This window comes from Fomitiporia mediterranea (assembly GCF_000271605.1).
Source record: "Fomitiporia mediterranea MF3/22 unplaced genomic scaffold FOMMEscaffold_5, whole genome shotgun sequence".
NCBI lineage: Eukaryota > Fungi > Basidiomycota > Agaricomycetes > Hymenochaetales > Hymenochaetaceae > Fomitiporia > Fomitiporia mediterranea.
Genome location: NW_006760390.1, coordinates 838,807 through 856,224, shown reverse-complemented (window position 1 = coordinate 856,224; position 17,418 = coordinate 838,807). Strand labels below are relative to the sequence as shown.

The 17,418-nt window shown below is 48.9% G+C and overlaps 5 protein-coding genes across 5 annotated transcripts; 3 read left to right on the top strand and 2 right to left on the bottom strand.

The window, feature by feature from the left end:
• Positions 1 to 2,667: 2,667 nt before the first annotated feature.
• Positions 2,668 to 4,448, top strand: FOMMEDRAFT_133077 (uncharacterized protein; the record flags this gene model as incomplete). The annotated part of the gene is made up of 2 exons (XM_007265220.1): positions 2,668 to 3,745; positions 3,811 to 4,448. 2 exons carry the CDS (start codon positions 2,668 to 2,670, stop codon positions 4,446 to 4,448), a joined length of 1,716 nt encoding a protein of 571 aa, XP_007265282.1.
• A 1,143-nt stretch (positions 4,449 to 5,591) lies between these two features.
• On the top strand, positions 5,592 to 6,062 carry FOMMEDRAFT_82270 (uncharacterized protein; the record flags this gene model as incomplete). Its single annotated transcript, XM_007265219.1, has 2 exons — positions 5,592 to 5,693; positions 5,778 to 6,062. Coding segments are annotated over 2 exons (387 nt in total), but the record flags the coding sequence as incomplete, so codon positions are not given.
• Positions 6,063 to 7,452: 1,390 nt separating this feature from the next.
• FOMMEDRAFT_139853 (acetyl-CoA synthetase-like protein) lies at positions 7,453 to 10,341 on the bottom strand (the record flags this gene model as incomplete). Its single annotated transcript, XM_007265218.1, has 17 exons — positions 7,453 to 7,776; positions 7,833 to 8,048; positions 8,107 to 8,200; positions 8,257 to 8,452; positions 8,613 to 8,742; positions 8,794 to 8,827; positions 8,883 to 8,962; positions 9,019 to 9,042; positions 9,098 to 9,120; positions 9,176 to 9,190; positions 9,245 to 9,371; positions 9,437 to 9,755; positions 9,808 to 9,856; positions 9,918 to 9,944; positions 9,999 to 10,013; positions 10,069 to 10,123; positions 10,180 to 10,341. The coding sequence occupies 17 exons, from the start codon at positions 10,339 to 10,341 to the stop codon at positions 7,618 to 7,620; spliced, it is 1,725 nt and encodes a 574-aa protein (XP_007265280.1). The 3' UTR covers positions 7,453 to 7,617.
• Positions 10,342 to 10,640: 299 nt separating this feature from the next.
• Positions 10,641 to 15,945, bottom strand: FOMMEDRAFT_145903 (uncharacterized protein). The gene is made up of 3 exons (XM_007265217.1): positions 15,697 to 15,945; positions 14,639 to 15,631; positions 10,641 to 14,534 (listed from the first exon to the last, which is right to left on the bottom strand). Exons 1-3 carry the CDS (start codon positions 15,787 to 15,789, stop codon positions 11,118 to 11,120), a joined length of 4,503 nt encoding a protein of 1,500 aa, XP_007265279.1. The 5' UTR covers positions 15,790 to 15,945; the 3' UTR covers positions 10,641 to 11,117.
• A 2-nt stretch (positions 15,946 to 15,947) lies between these two features.
• Positions 15,948 to 17,396, top strand: FOMMEDRAFT_167018 (uncharacterized protein; the record flags this gene model as incomplete). Its single annotated transcript, XM_007265216.1, has 4 exons — positions 15,948 to 16,614; positions 16,677 to 16,733; positions 16,789 to 17,039; positions 17,118 to 17,396. The coding sequence occupies exons 1-4, from the start codon at positions 16,125 to 16,127 to the stop codon at positions 17,394 to 17,396; spliced, it is 1,077 nt and encodes a 358-aa protein (XP_007265278.1). The 5' UTR covers positions 15,948 to 16,124.
• Between the last annotated feature and the right edge of the window lie 22 nt (positions 17,397 to 17,418).

Below are 17,418 nucleotides of genomic sequence, written 5' to 3'. Positions count from 1 at the left end.
CATTATAACTGGTGGACGTGCAGGAGTCAAGATGACACTTGTCGTGGTGTCCCTCGCAGTAGCAACCACCCTGGCAAATATCAGCTCTGTTTTGAATGCTGTTCCTGAGGTCCAGTATTCGACAGCCGTACTTGCATTGTTTGTACTTGCTCTTCTAGCAAGCACTCTTGCCACTTCAAGCATACTTTCCGACACATACTTGCAACTGAACATTGATCGTGAACAGTTGCCACTGTTCTTCTTTCCTGCAGTATGGTCGACTGTACTACTGATTGCATCAACCACGAGCCCCTTGGGATATTTGGCTATATGGAGTCCAGTGCGTGGGCTGGGCGCCTATAACTGGATAAGATACATCCTTGGGCCGGTGGGAATCGATTGGATCGTTGGGGCATGGGCTGTTGTGGTAGCAGACCTACTTGCACTGTGGTTTACCGAACAGGCCGAACAGGCCGACTATTGCGATGGCTCGTTGATATCGACAAGTAGCGCCGGGGCAACTGATGAAACTGAGAAGTCTCAGAAAACACCACGGCTTCTGTGTATGATTACCTTTCTATGTCTCGGCACCGTCCCATATTATTTTCAGGATCCGTTGCCTACGCCGGTCAATTCTGCCACAACAGCGCCCCTATCGGTCGCGTGTGCTCTACCTTATGTTACGAACGTGACACGGCTGCCCAATATCGACGAACTCTTGCTAGAGACGGCAACATTGGCTTCTCTTGCTAAAGTCGTACTCTGGCCGGAAGGGGCGATACGATTTGACTCTGTCCAAGCGAAACGAGAGGCAATCAAGAAGGTCGCAGAAATTGCCGCGGGTTCCGTCATAGGCATTTCGTTCGAGGAGTACACAAACAATGAATCAAGAGGCTACAAGGGCCAGAACGGTCTCATGCTCGTTGACCGAAATGGGATGGTGTTTGAATATTACAAACGTCACCTCGTTCCATGTGCGTAATTTTGTTGATTATAACGCCTTGCAACTGAACATTTACTCCTTTTCTTCCCTTTTCCCAGTCGTCGAATCGAATGCGATGGTTGCCCATTCATCACCTCCGGACTTGTACGACTATCAGCTCGTCACAAAACGGAATTCGCGAGGTAAAGCTATAGAGTCTCTGACGGTCCCAATAACCGGATCTATATGCTTGGACTTTGCCCATCCGATGCCTTTCGGTAGACTTCCACAGCGGCCATCTCTTATCCTTGGAGCTGCGCGCACCTGGCATCCGAGCATCGGGGTGACAATGTGGGAGCATGCTAAATTGCGAGCAGAAGAGGTCGGCAGTGCTGTGCTTTGGTGCGACGGAGGAGAAGAGGGAATTAGTGGCGTAGGAGGGCGAGGGATGGGAGGCGGTGAAATCGTCCAAGTAGGACCTGGCTCATGGGTCCGTACGATTGGCTTGGAAATAGAGGCAAATCATAGGAGGACAACATATGCATTCATCGGTCCCTGGTTCTCTATCGCCTTTATCTGGCTGATGCTCTTCGCGGGAAGGATTTCGGAAAAGGTGGTTCAGAGGATTCGGGAGGGTGGTAATATTAATTGTTGCATCCAAGGAAGCGAGTTGAGGAAGAGAGTCCTGGATACTTACCATGCCTGGAAGAGAGGCAGAGAGGCAGATGAAGCAGATGAATCCACACATTTGCTCTAATCGAGTTACTCCTGCGAAGCATTTCTCGATCTTTCTCTATTTGTCTCCACGACTTGCATCGAGTTGCTGATTTCTTCTGTATTTCGATTATGTGTATATGATAAGTATAAATCGATTATATTGTACTTTTGCTGTTTTGACTTGGATATGAAGATCCGGAGTGCAGTGCTGTAAGTGGATATATCTGAGTGCTAAATTGAAGTGACCAGTCAAAGTTAGTTTACACAAATTACTGTATATGTAACCTGGTAGTAATCTATAAGCACATACTTTCTGATAGGGTTCCGCATCGTACCGTAATTACGGTTTCAGACCGTACTGTATACGGTTACGACTTTATAAAGTATATGTACACTATTATAAAAGACTGAGACTATTATATGGTAAGGCCTTCTCCCTGTATACATCCTTAAATACTGGTAATACACTTCTAAAGTAGTTTTCTTAAATAAAATATATTTTATTAATATTAATGCCTATATTAAATTGTTTTATTTATTATTTTATTATTTTATTATATTTGTTTATAATTATTAACTCATCTTATAGATAACGCGAGAACGCCTTATCTCTCTACATCCACTTACAGTATGCACCGCCGCATGGGCTGAACACGCTTGCTGTGCGTGTCCTTCTTGGCCAGGAGTAGTAGCAGGCCTAAAGGAGGAGGCCCCCTAACTAACAGCACATCTCTTTGTCTTTTGGTCGATACTATCGGATAGATCTCGTCAGTTAGCGGATTCAGCTGCTTTGCTTGCATAGACGGTCTCGAGTCGATTGTCGACAGTTAGCTCCGTAATCTCCTATATTCCTGAAAGATAGGCACGTACAAAAATTTTGTCGCTTAACCATGGAGCTTGCGTTGCGAGTAAATGCTAAATCACTTGTCGTCTACAGTGTTAGGAGTCTCGGTGTATACATTCACTAATCTGTGAATGCACTTGCAGATCTTTTTATGGTTGGACATAGCTAGCTACAAGTCTCTTCCTTACCCATTCTTCTTGGTATGATGCTTGAATCTGCCAGAACCCTTCTGATTTCCTGCCCTACACCACTAGCTGTGGTAGTGGTATTCGTGTTTGGTTGCTTCGCGTTGGAATCGCCTCCCTCGTATATTCCGTTGGTTCTCCTCCTGGCGATTACAAGGGTTTTCTCATCGGTGATTATTACTAGCAAACGTGCGATAGTCAAGCTGACATTTGTCGTGGTATCCCTCGCTGCGGCAACAACTCTGGGAAATATTAGCGCCGTTCCCGAGGTCCAATATTCGACAGCCGTACTTGCATTGTTCATACTTGCTCTTTTAGCAAGCAGCCTTGCCACCTCAGCTATATTTGCTGACACATACTTGCAATGGAATATCGATTGCGAACGGCTGCCGTTGTTCTTCCCTGCCATGTGGTCGACTGTACTACTGATTGCATCAACTACGAGTCCTTTGGGATATTTGGCCATATGGAGCCCAGTGCGTGGTTTGAGCGCCTATAACTGGATGAGATATGTTCTTGGCCCGGTGGGAATCGACTGGACCGTTGGGGCATGGGCTGTGGTGGTGGCAGAGTTACTTGCGCCATGGTTTACCAAGCCAGCTGAACAAGACGATTTGTTGATATCAACTAGTGGCACCAGTGCGACCGATGAAACTGAGAAATCTCAGAAAACACCACGGCTTCTGTGTATGATTACCTTCCTATGTCTTGGCACCATCCCATATTATTTTCAGGATACGTTGCCTATACCGGTCAATTCTGCGACTACAGCACCGTTATCGGTCGCATGTGCTCTACCTTACATTACGAACATAACACGGTCACCCAATTTTGGCGAACTCCTGCAAGAGACGGCAACATTAGCTTCTCTTGCAAAAGTCGTACTCTGGCCGGAAGGGGCGATACGATTTGACTCGGTGCAGGCAAAACGGGAGGCAACCAAGAAGGTTGCCAAAATCGCCGGCGGTTCTGTCATAGGCGTTTCTTTTGAGGAGTACACGAACGATGTAACAAGGGGCAACAAGGGCCGGAACGGTCTCATGCTCGTTGACAGAGATGGGATGGTGTTTGAATATTTCAAACGTCACCTCGTTCCATGTACGCAGTTTCATTTAATATTTCTCACAACCATTACTTAACCTCTCCCCTTCTCGCTTCTCCAGTCGTCGAGTCGTATGCGATGGTCGCATATTCATCACCTCCGGAATTGTACGACTACCAGCTCGTCACAAAACGGAATTCGCGAGGTAAAGCTATAGAGTCTCTGACGGTTCCAATAACCGGATCTATATGCTTGGACTTTGCCCATCCGATGCCATTCAACAGGCTTCCGCGACGACCGTCTCTTATCCTCGGAGCTGCACGTACCTGGTATCCGAGCCTCGGCGTGACGATGTGGGAGCATGCTAAAGCCCGAGCAGAAGAAGTTGGCAGTGCTGTACTGTGGTGCGATGGTGGAGAACAGGGAATCAGCGGAGTTGGAGGGCGGGGAATGGGAGGAGGCGAAATCGTTCAAGTCGGACCTGGCTCATGGGTCCGTACGATTGGCTTGGAAATAGAGGCGAATCATGAGAGGACAGCATATGCATTCATCGGTCCTTGGTTCTCGATCGCCTTCATCTGGCTCGTGGTATTTGCAGGAAGGATTTCGGAAAAGGTGGTTCAGCGGATTCGGGAAGGTGGTAGTATCGGCAGTACCCTTCAAGGATATGGGTTAATAAGGAGAGTCCTGGATACCTACCGTGCCTGGAGAAGAGGCCGGGAGATAAATGAAGCAGATGAGACTACACATTTGCTCTAGAGTCTAAAGTTATTCCTGCGAAGTATTTCTTGATCTTTTCATGTCTCCATATCTTACACAAACTCGCTGATGTTTTCTTCTGATTGTGTGTATGTATTATGTATATAAATTGATTGTATTGCTATAGTTTGCTGTCTTGATTTGGATATGAAGATCCGAAGTGCAGTAAGCACGGCCGCATGAGCCGGACATGCTTGTTGTGCGTGTCCTTCGTGGTCAGGAGCGGTGGCAGGCCAAAAGGACGAGGCTCCCTCGCCGGCAGCATATCTCTTCGTCTTTTCGGTCAATACTATCGGATAGATCTCGTCAGTTAGCGGATTCAGCTGCTTTCTTATATAGACGGTCTCGAGTCAGTTAGCTCCGTAATCTCCTATAACCCTTAAGAATAGGTACGTTCTAAAATGATAAATTTCTTGTTGCTTAACTACATAGCTAGCATTGTACGTAGTTGCTGAATCTCTTGTTATCTTCAGTGCATAACTTCACTTTGTCTCCACGTCCACGAGATCAGTTGTCACTGGGCAGCTTTCCACAGGCAGCCACATTTCCGCAACTTCCCGTCCGTCCCATCCGTCCGGCGATCGACCCTCGCCGACACGCACACCACTCTCTAGTTCTCCACCAGCACCTCTCACAAGCTGTACCGCTACCAGAGCGCCTCCCCCGCCTCCTCCAGCTCATCCTTCAACCTCTTCTCACCACACAGCCGCTTCGGCAGCGACAGAGAACAGCAACAGCAACAACACAAGCAGAAAACCAAGACTAAGAACAAGAAGGGCGGTGTCCTCGGGAGCCTACGACGGCGGTTCTCTACGGACTCGAAGGGCTCCTCCGAGAAGGAAAAGGACAAGGAAGCACCCAAGATGCCTATCCATACTAAACACGGAGAAACACTTGATTGGAATTATAGTGAGGAAGAGCCGGATTTTGAGAATTATGAATGGTTTAAGGTGCGTCGTTATTGGACTTTTTCTATTGAGGTCTGGGTGTGCTGATTGACTCGTGGTGGTGTGCAGGACCCACCTCCACCAAGACAACACGAGGTCAGAGATTACTTTTATCTTATCTCACTTTAAATTGTATTTGTTAAATGTGATGTGAATTCTTCAGTCAGATGCAAGTCCACCTGTAGTAGCGGACCCATATGTACCGGCTCCAAACGTCGTCGAAGAGAACGAACGATTTATATTTGCCCTTAAGAACGCACCTAACGTTCTTTACACACGATATAAGCAATACGGTCAAGTACGTCCATCTCCTCCCAGCGTATTATCATCGCACTGCTTAATACTCAATGCATTTATCTGAAATCACACATCACGCAAACAGCTCGGCGTCCTAGGCTGGTGCTCCGAGTTCAGCGAAATGATCGATGCACTCAAAGCCCTCGGCTTTCAAGGCAACATGTTCGTCTCCACGCGTGAACAGGCACTCAAGACCTGCGCCGATATCCTCCAACTTCACCTCGAAGTCAAGATGCAAATCATCATCATGTACCTTTCTTCCCAAGTTGCGCGTCTACGGAGGTTCCTCGATGGCGACGCGGTATATGACGATTACCCTGAGACGGAGTTCCCTATCGATTCGAGTCAGTATACGAATTGGTCGATGTGACGTTTGATTTTCGTTCCCTTTTTACCCTTTCATCTCGGTTCCATTCTCGCTATCCTACGCACACGTTCTCCGTTTTCCGCGGGTTCTCTTTCTGTTTGGTTACTCTTTCTCTCAATCTCTGTGGATGCCAATGTATCTGACATGCTTTCTGTTACGCAGTGATGTGATCTCGTCTGATCCGGTACCATGCATAAGTTCAAGTCATAAGTCGTAAATGCTCACGTTACTATTCTCAAATCCCCCCTGTATTCTTTATCAATTACAGACGTTTGCACACTTATCCTGTTTCACTACTTCTCGTTATGTGCTTTCACATCGGAACTTTCCCTTCGCCTTTTGTATCTGATTAGCCGAATGGAATACTAGTTTCATTGAATCGAACTTATTTTCCAACTTGTTCGCTCATCATGCAGTTAACCACCCACGAAATGAAATCCGTGCATAGGCTTGATTCGATTCGATCTAATTTGAGTCAACGACGATTTTTAAGTCAGAAGAAACCAATGCCAGCATTGACACTTCGGCATGTCGGAGTCAAAGTAGAGTCATTATAATTGTAGGTTCAAGACGCGCTGTTCGGAAGAACTTTTTGGCTGCCTGGACAGCTCCAAGTGGATTAGACAGTGGCAGAGGATTCATATTGCAGGTCTCGGGATAGCAGCGATACGTATCTGGCAAACATAACGCCTGGGAGAGAACGTCCCCTGACAGGAGTCATCGAGTACATCTCGAAGCGAAGGATGCTGCACGACAGACATAGGGATTGGGTAAAAGGAGTATTGGTGTGCAAGAGACACAAAGCAACTCTGTCCAGATGCACTGTCTATGTTACTATCATACTAGTTCTAGAATACTCAGTGGAAATCGAAGTATGTACAAGGCAAAACTAGTGTGAGTTTGTAGCTGGATTATTTATAAATTCTCTACAAGAATGCCTTGACAAGAAAATGTATGTTATTTCTTTGTAGCTGCCATAACTTTGACACTGAAAACAATGTACTACTATAGCATTTTCTTATGTGTGAAGAAATTCCATAGCCAATCGACCATCCTTTACAAGACTTGCAGGACAACAGTGGACAGACCCTTTTATACTATAGAAAGTGAAAGAAGTGAAAAAGAAAGAACTAGCTCTGAAGTATATAGTTCAGGAGAAAAATAAAAACCACAGCACCCAGGATTCCCGCGTGGTCCCCCACCGTGGTACTAACTGGGCGGCACCTCGGTTAACTGCGCAGATCGGACGGGATGCGGTGTTTTCGAGGTCTTATGGCCGTGGATACTCTTTAGACTCGCGTACGGACTATATCCAGCCTTTCGAGAAAACCGTCAATAATTAGAATAATGAACTCCGTCCGATTCCACTATCTAATACATTTACTTCCGGGGTCGAAAACAAAGGGCATGCAAGACAAATCAACGAAAGGGTAAGAAAGGAGAGTAAGTGCAAGTACATAAACAAGAACAGCTGTCGGAGAATAAGTCCGCAAGGAAACAGATGCTCTTAGATGTGCAGTACTACCGAAGCGATATCCATTTAAATCATCCAAATGTATCAGAGCCTTGCCTTCGTGCCACGCTTAGCGGCGATCTCCTTCGCCTTGTCTTCCATCTGTCGTCTAAGCAGTTTCCCACTGGGATTCTTTGGGATGACATCTATGAACTCGACACCACCCTTCAGCCATTTGTAAGGCACTTTGGAATCAGAGACGTGCTGCAAGAGCAGCAATGAGCACTGGGATATCGTTAGAATTTTGGAACAATTGTTACTTTCATGATAGACTTTTTAATCTTTTCGGCCTCTGCATTGCTTCTCCTCGCGCGCTGGGCAGCTCTGGCATCGAGCATGACGAAGGCCAAGGGAACTTCACCACTATAGTCATCCGGAATACCAACGACGCACACGTCGGATACGTCGGGGTGGTCCAGTAGATGGCCTTCTAACTCTGCTGGAGCTACTTGGAAGCCACGGACTTTGAGAATTTCCTACAGCAAGCAAATTTTACTAAATCAAAGAAAGAATCAACTGCGAATGATATCTAACCTTCACCCTGCCAACGATGAAGATGTCCCCATCCTTCGCAAACTTCACCACATCGCCAGTTCTGAGCCAGCCATCCACGAACGTCTCACGCGAGCTTTGCTTCTTATTAGTCTTGTGCAACGCTAGGAATTTTCCAACTGAGTAACTCACGCTTTCTCATCGTTCGTATATCCAAGTGCTATCTGTGGCCCGGAAACGTGCAATTCACCCTCCTCTTCGTAGTCCGCTAGCGTACCATCCGCCTTCACAACTCGCGCCGTACAACCCGGAATCAGTTGGCCCACACTTCCTGGAGTACCAATCCATTGCGTAATCGGAAACGCCGAAATAGCCGTCTCGGTCATACCTAGCAAGTCCGAGAGAAGTACTGTTAGCCCTCGATCCAAATAGAACACCATCTGAAATTTTGGGGAACAAGGGGAACAGTACGTGTCCCGTGAAGTGATTGAAAGAAAATATTGGCAGGTAGGAAGTTCAGAAGGTGTTGATTGGATTGTCCGACCCACCGTATCCTTGACCAATTTGAGCGTTTGGCAAGACTTTGATTAGCTGCTCAGTCAGTTCTCTGGACAAAGGAGCCGCTCCACTCATGCAAGATCGAACATGCGAGAGGTCATATTTCTTGACGGCCGGATGCTAAATCAAATATCAGCATATATGCACCTCTCATATTCGGTCTCTAACCACCTTGCAGAGCAGGACGATTTGAGGGGGAACGACACTTAAAAAGCATAAAGTCAATCATATGTCTGAAAAGTCTCTCAGGAACAACATACAGCAAGTGTTGAATTCTATACTTATCGATGCTCTTCAGGAAATCCACGAAGTTGAACTTCGGGATCACAACAACAGTAATCTGCGGAACTCCAATGGTAAGGTGAGTGGATGTTATGATATGTCACGGCCACGTACTCCGGAGAAGAGCAGGAAGTGTAACTGGAGGAAGAGTAGTAATGAGTTGCGAGAATATATTTTCCTCAGAATGACGTACATTAACGACCAGACCATAGATATCTAGTCACATGCGTCCATCAGCTCGTAAGGCAAATGTACTGATCAGCGAACTCACGGAAGAACGGTAGAACTAATTTCGCGCGTGAGTGAGCAAGCATCAGTAATAATGAGTACTATCACACACCTCCCACTGCGATGTCCCCTGGTCTGAAACGACGTTTCTCCCAAGTAGTGTAATCCTCATTCACTTTGTGATGCACCGCCCCCTGTATAACTTGAGAAATCACGGCGTAATGAGGGATAGCGACGGCCTAGAGGTAAAGTTTCCCGTCAGTCAGAACGATCCAAGAACCCTTCTTATCTAAATAAGAAGAACCTTCGGTTTCCCTGTCGTTCCACTGGAAAAACTGAGGAATGCTAGTTTCGTTTTTCCTTCTCCTGGTGCAAGTCTTCGCTCTACGAAGCATGTCGGTTTTGACAATCCTTCCTTCACTAGATCCGATATTGTTGGGAAAGGAATCGGGACCTTCGCCCTGAGCTCATCCATGAGAAAGATATGATCCGCCGCCAGTCCAGCTTGCCGTGCTGCAGCAAGGGCTGTAGGAAGACAATCTGGATGTGCCACCATCACAAATGCCTTAGCAGCTACGAGTTGATGCAGCAGCTCGTCGGCAGTATAAGATGGATTGGCGCATCTATATTTTATTATGAAAAGGGAACAAAATTACTGTCCAAAAACACACTTACGAGACTATCGCGCCGAGCCTATGCGCAGCCCATATAGCGACAGGATAATCTACACAAACGAATTCATATAAGAATGTGCAATTGTGGATTACATGCATTTTTTGCCTTACCGACGTGATTTGGTGAGAATATACAAACTGAGTTATGGTAAGCTAATGCACAAGGCTGCGCTCAGAAAAATTGTTACTCACCGACATCATTTTCACCTATAAAATTGTTAGTTATTATCCCAGACACCAATCAATAAGGGACAAGACGAACCAACACCATATCGAAGATGCAAAGCATTTGCTAACGCATGTGTCCGCAGACGTATCTAAACGCGCAAGTCATTTGCACATGGATATAGACTCGTACAATATTGTTATATACCTCCTCGAATTCAACCTTTCTCCCAGTACTATCTTCGATGAGCCATGGTACATTTCCTCGACGAATCGGTCGGTTAGGATGATTTGAATCGAGTATAAATTGCGCGGCAGTCAAGTCATCGGGAATCGGTGGACACGAGACGGCTGAGCGAAATTCTGGCATGAATGAAGTGGAGGGGAAATGAACAGTCCAGCATGCTTCCGTGTGCTCGGAGGAAGTTATAGCAAGAAGCTTACTCACGTACTGAGGCCGCCGATACCATGCATCCCTGGGTAGCTATGGCACGTGAGCGTGTATTCAATTATAAAGAAATAGAATTTTATTATTTTTAGACAGTTCAATTTTAGTTCTTAAGCATTCACACCTCACGCAATCAGTAAGAGCGAATGAAATCCATTCCAGATCTCCTCAACATTAATACTCCATAAAACAAACAAAGACAAAAAAGAGAATCATCAGGAGGAACAGTAACCTAGCTAGGAGATAGTAGGTAGGCATCGCTCGTACACGTACGAACGAACAGCACAAAGAAAACAAAAGAAACAACCAAAAAATGGAATAAGGTAGTCCGTCATTGGCATTAGCACGGTATCAAAATCATCAATCATCATCAGAATAAATAACAGATGGTTGCAGAAAGATAAGTCGAAAAAAAAAGGGAAATGAAGCGGAAGAAGTGTAAGAAAAGGAGGTTGAAGAAAGAAACAAAGCCCAAGAACATGTACACGGAACAAAGGGTATGAAATGAAATGCACAAAAAAAGAAAATATGCCAGGTGTTTAAACGCAAAACGCTTGCCTGTATGTAATAAAATAAACAGATCTAGATAGATGAATAAAACTTGCTTGGTAGTCCGAAGACGTGTGTGCGTGAGCTTGATTTGACTTGCTTCGAGTGGTACAACGATTTTTAGTTTAATTTGGAAAGTCAGGAGGAACTCAATGCGTCGTGATGCCAGCATAGACGCTCCAATACTCAGGAGTCAGAGTAGGGTCATCATGGCGTATTTGCGGGTCCAAGACAAGCGGTTCAGGAGAATACGCAGACTGCCTCGGCGGCTCCGGAAGTGGATTCGCAAGTGGCGGCGGAGAATTCATATCGAGGGTCTCAGGAAAGGAGCGATACGTATTAGGATAGTCGTAACGCCCAGGAGAGAGCGTTCCCTGAGAATAAACATGTGCGTTCGGAGGCGAGGGATGCTGCGCGATAGATACAGGGATTGCGTAAAAGGAGCCATGCTGTGCGAGAGAAGGGTGACTAGAGTCGTAATACGGACTCTGTATCATGTACGCAGAACCGTGCGGCGCTACGTTACTCTGACCGCTGTACACGGAATTGCGTGGGTCGTAATTAGAAGTGCCACCACGAATATTCGCTGCACTGTCTTCAGGACCATACATGCTCTTGCCCTTCCAAATACGATCCGCCTCCCAGGCTTCACGCGCAGTAATCGACATCATCTGTTCTGCACCAGCTGGGACGTCAGATACTGCGCGGCGTAGTGAAGCATGCCGCTCAAGCGAAGACACAGCATTCGTGCCAGAATTTACGTTACCATTCGCATGAGAGTTCTCGCCAGTCGGTGAAGAGCGTGAATCCGAAGAGTGTCCACCACCTGCATGTTTACTGTCTCTTCGGCGCGACGATCGTCGGTCCTTGTCTTTCTCGGTTGCATGTGCATCACCGTTGACCTGCCGATCGTCGAGACTCGACGAGCGCTGGTGCCGCAATGTACCGTCAATTGGAATGCGAGTGATCGTTACGGACGCCCGCTGACCGTCTTTCGTGCTGCTGTGTCTATGATGAGCACGACTCGAGCCATATACGCTGTCATACTTGTCATCCCTCCTACTATCACGACGGCGTGAACTCTTCTCAGGACTTGCTTTCTCCTTCTCCTTCTCCCTCTCCCTCTCCCTCTCCTTGTCCTTGTCGCGTCGCAAGCTCCGGTCCTTATCTCTATCACGCCTTGGAGCCTCTACGAGTGTCCACTGTTCCTGACCGACAGTAATTGCACTCGGTACACCTTGCATATAGCGCAAATTCTCCGATGGCGAGCGCACAAGCCTGAAGGTCTCCGTGGTAGACATGCGCTCCCTGTCCCTACGCGAGCTGCGGTTCTTCTCTCGATCGCGATCCTTGTCTACACCCACAGACTCCCGCTTAGACTGCCGATGTGAACGGTCCTTTTCCTCGTGTCTGGTTTTCTCCTCATAACGAGAAGTCCGTTCCTCTGCTCTCGCTCGGTCTTCATAATACGACCCCCTCTCATCCCCTCTTGGACGCTCCTCGTAGCGCGAAGACCTCTCTTCATGCCTCACCGACCTATCCTTCTCCACATCGCGTTCGTCTCTCCGTTTCTCCTCCCGCCGTGATTCTCTCCGTGCAGCACGAGCGGCTTTTTCCTTCTCCTTCTCTCGCTCCTTCTCCCTTTCCCGTTCTCGCTCCCTCTCTTTCTCCTTCTCCCTCTCCTTCTCCCGCTCCCGTTCTTGCTCGCGTTCCCTTTCTCGCTCCCTTTCCCTCTCCCTCTCTCGCTGCTCCCTAAGCCTCTGCTTCTCCCGCTCCGCCTCTATTTCCCGTTTTCTCTCTATCTCCCGCTCTCTATCACGCTCACGTTCCCTCTCCCTCTCGCGCTCGCGCTCTCTTTCTCTCTCCCGTTCCCGTTCTCTCTCCTTCTCGAGTTCCCACTCTCTCACCCTCTCACCCTTCTCACGCTCAAGTATCTTCGCTTCCTCCCTCGCCTTCTCCCTTTCACGTTGCCTCTCCTCCGCAGCCTCGACAGCCGCCAACTGGGATGCCGGAATCCCTTTCGCTCCAACAGGCGGGGGCGGCGCGACAAACGGGATCGTCGAAGGATGTGCCATCGGCGTCGGCGGATTCACATACAACGACGCACGACTAAGCGGCGAGTCATCCATATCCACGTCTTTCCCCTTCTGCACACGAGACAACCGTGGAGCTGGACTTTCTTCCTGTGTCTGTGACGTCTCCGAACCAGGGAAAGGCACAAAAGATTTCCGGAGTCCAGATTGCTGACGCAACGCGGCAGAAGAGGATGCGGCAGCTGCTGTTGTCGGTGACGTTGGAGATGCTGGTAAGGGCGGAACAGGCGGTGCGGGAGTCGGCGTCTCCACACGACGGTCGTAATCCGGCTCCGTAGCAATATCGGGCATGTTATCCATGTCCATCTCACTCGATGCAGGTGAGTCCATGAGAGTTGCAGGATCGACGAAGTTCTTCGCAGGCACCGGGGGCGGACTGCCAAGGTCGGCAGTTGAAAGTGACACAGAGACTACAGCAGGAGAGAAGAAGGATGGAATAGAAGGTAGGTTATAATGCCCAAGAGGTGGGGGAGGAAGCAAGGGAGAAAGCGGCGGTTCTGGGTCAGGTGTCGCAGGCTGAGGATTCTGGTGTTGAGTACGTGCAAATTGGGCATGTTCAGGTGTCAGCGGTAATTGTTCTGGCTCCTGCATCGGAGTGTCTTCCGGCGAATGATCTGGAGAATTCGTAACGCGCAGAACCGACTTCGGGCGCGGCTCTTCATCCTCAGTCGCAGAATCAGGCGAAAGCATAGGTGGGTTCTTTGGAGGTGGAAGGGGTGCAACAGACGACTGCGGTGACGCAGTAAGACCATTCGTCGCTCTCACAGGTGAAGCAGTCTCGGAGCCCGGTTGATCAGGATTTGCAATGGTAAGGTGACCCACTGTAAGCGGGAATTCTATGTCGATGGACGCAGACGTGCGGTGTGCCACGCGAGGTGGAGGTATACGTTTGCTGAGCTTCCTAGGTATGGAGACAGCAACAGTACCTTCCCTGATAGAAGACGATAATGAGGGGCGGCGCTCCCGTGCTCGATTTACGGCTTCCTCATTCCGTCGGTCCATGAAACCAGAGTGATCGTGCAACGGTTTGCGCAATACACTGAACTTCTTCCCAATGCGACCCATGAGACTCGAGCGTTTTTCTTTCTTATCCGTATTCGTAGGGACCGACAGAATATTCGTCGCTGTATCCATCATAGCGGGCGGAGCCGTTCGACCGCGCTTCGAAAGTTTGCGTTGTTGAACATTGGTCCCGGCAGACTCGTTCGATTCGCCTTCTACAGGTGTGGCAGGCGCAGATGCCGACCTCATATCCCTCATAACGTCATCACTAGACTGGGAGAAAAATTTGCGAATGCCAGCAGCAGGTTTGCTCAGTGTACGCTTGCGCGTCCGCGGAGGGACGGTCGCGTGAGGGGGTTCAGGAGTAAGATGCACGGCGGATGTCGATTGATGCAACGGTGACGGATTCGTAGGTTTTCCATTCGGACGCACCGAGCTTGCGAGCCCGGTTGCATTTATACGGGGCGGAGGCTGTTAAAAGTATAAAGTTAGAAACAAGCGTAATGACGAACCGGGGCAATATAAGATGTCGGAGCGCCGCGCAGATTGAGCGACATAAGTAGGGAAACACATACCTCTTGCGGTGCGGGTCCGTTAAGGCCGCCGACGTCATATGGAGATTGGTGATGCCAATTCATCCCTGACGGATCGGAGCCATCGAGCATGTCGACATTGTCATGTGCGGTATTGGAGAGCTTACGCGACCGTTTGGGAGGGTAACCATCACCAAGACGCGTTTGCGATGCTGTCGGGGTTGGGAGCGGCGAGCCTGAAGGCGTCCTACTCAGACCTGGCATACGACCAGCATCGACTGACGCGCCGATCGCAGTACGCGTCGGAGGGAAAGACGGGGAGAAGGTTGAGGACAGCGGCATTCGGGTCTGGGGTGGAATGAGATGGTGGTTCTTGTACCATCGTGGACCGACAGGGTTGTAGATATTGTACTTTGAGCGTATCTGAGCAACGTCCGGAATTTCTTGTAAAGGCTGAACGGGAAGAGAATCGGGGACGAGGGTAGAGGGAGGACGAAGGTTGTCGGCAGAGAGGGCGCGTTTCTGGCGACGGGCTGCCTGCTCTTCAAGTACCTTCATCGGTCTGCTACACTCACTATCCTTGTCGCTGGCAGTAGCCGTGTCGTCGTCTCGATCGCGGAAAAGCTTCTTGATTTCCTTCCGGCTGTCCGGAGCGGGCACGAGCGCAGGAGGCGTGGCAGAGTTAGAGGAGGTTGGAGTAGACGCAGGGGCAGCTGTCGCGCTATTACTGGCTGCACTCGCATTCCCAGTATTCGTCGTCGCGTTACTGCTGTTCGAATTAGACGCGGAGACCGGTGCGGGAGCGGGGCCAGAATTATTTGCGGCAGCCGGACCCGGAGCTTGGTCGTCCTTGGGCTTTGGAGAAGAGAATGACGGACGTCGCCACCTGGGGTTCGTGGCGGAGGGCTGTTTAGAGAGACGGCGGGGAGCATTGTTGTGCTCGTTGCGGGCGTCTGCCATATATAGGGCGTTTGCATCGAGCGGACCGTCGGTGCTGCTGTCGACTTGTGCTGCAGCAGGGTGCTGGAGGTGTAGCTACAGTAAGTTGTTGAATATTAGTTTGTGTACACATGTTTAGCCACCCGTGAGGATTTTCTCACCGTGCGCAACAACCCCGTCGTGAGTCTGTGCTTGTGCTCTCTCGGCTTGCTGCTGCTCGACGTTGTCCAGAGCGACAGACCGCTGCGGACCATCAGAGCTGGAATAGGAGAAAGAAAGTGCTCAGGCCGGCACGCGCAGAAAGGCTGCCGTTGCAGACCGTGCAAAGTCTGCAGTGCAGTGGCCTCGTCTAGAACTGTGATTGTTTAGCTGAGCTTCCGTCTGCCTCGTGCACCTAGGAGCTTTCATATCCCCGACTCTTCCTTCCTCTCTCTCTCTCGATTCTCCTGTGTGGTGTGCCTTTCCTCCTCCTCTTCCTGCCACGCCCATTCCGCCCGTCACAATACACAGCACCCTCCGTCCACGATCGGCGTCTTGACTTTTATTCCTTCCACTCTCCCCGGAAATTAATCACAGGAAATTATTATCCATGCCTCCCGACACACCTCAAAAACTCACAAAAAAGCAACGCAAATCCCTCGCCTTCCGCCAAAAAACGAAATCAAAAAAGGGCGGGAAAAAATCGTCAACTCGTCCCGAACCCGAGGACGTTCCGGAAATAGACATAGAGATCCTCGATGCACAGCCGGACGATCGTCATCAGCCTTCAGAAAATAACTCAGGGCAACTTGATGAACTCACAGCTTCGTCTTCAGGGGGGAAGGAGAACAAAGTAAAGGGAAAAGAGAAAGAGAAACAAGTAGGAGAGCTGGGTCTAAAACCGAAGGAACCACAAGCCTCGACGAAGAAACGTAAACGGACCGAAGCAGAGGAAGACGCCGTCGACCAAGCAGACTCTACAGCCAAGCCTAAGAAGAAGCGAAAAGGAAAGACGCCCGAGACAGACGAGAACGCATCTGCAAACAGTGAAGAGAACGAAAAGCCTGATACGCAAAAGAGTCGATATATCCTATTTGTCGGTGAGTATTGAACATTATTTGCCTATATGCACACAAACTGACTACATCATATCCATATGAAGGTAATCTAAAGTATACAACTTCAAAAGAAGCTATCCAAGCACACTTCGCCCACTGTGGTATATCCCTCAGCTGTCCATCTTAAATGTCATTAATCTCACTTTCTTAATGTAGACCCACCACCAATAATCCGCCTCCTCACTCCCAAACCTACCAAACCCTCCCCCTCTGCGACAACAAAATCAAAAGGCTGCGCCTTCCTCGAATTCACACACCGCAACGCCCTCCAACAAGCTCTCAAACTCCACCACTCCACACTCGACGGCCGACAGATCAACGTCGAGCTTACCGCCGGGGGAGGTGGGAAGAGTGCTACGAGGCTTGAGAAGGTGAGAGTGAGGAATCGGGGGTTGGAGGTGCAGAGGGTGTGTTTCTTTTCCCTTCTGTTTTCTTCCTTTTCTTTTTATTTCATGGATGTGTATTGATGAACATGCGATATGCAGACAAAACGCCAACAAAAAACATCCCAAACTCACAACTCTACCGAAACCAACCCAGCAGACAATCAAAATCACTCCCAACGCCACTCCACAACCTCCGGCACAACCCAAACCCAATCACCCACAAAACAACAAAACCGCACATGGTCCATACCCGAAGACGACGACTCTCCTGGCACACACCGCGGCGGAGTCAAGAAACGCGGGTCCAAGAAGAAAAGTACCAGTACCAGTAGTAAAAAGGAATGGGGGACAGGCGTTAACGCTATTCCGGTTGGATGATCCATCGGCTTGTCTTTCCCTT

Excerpts from the sequence above, each read along its gene's own strand:
- FOMMEDRAFT_145903 (XM_007265217.1), bottom strand. The coding sequence starts at position 15,789 with ATGGTCCGCAGCGGTCTGTCGCTCTGGACAACGTCGAGCAGCAGCAAG. Across the intron at positions 15,632-15,696 it reads CGACGGGGTTGTTGCGCACG|CTACACCTCCAGCACCCTGC; the intron begins GTGAGAAAATCC and ends AACTTACTGTAG. Across the intron at positions 14,535-14,638 it reads ACGGACCCGCACCGCAAGAG|CCTCCGCCCCGTATAAATGC; the intron begins GTATGTGTTTCC and ends TACTTTTAACAG.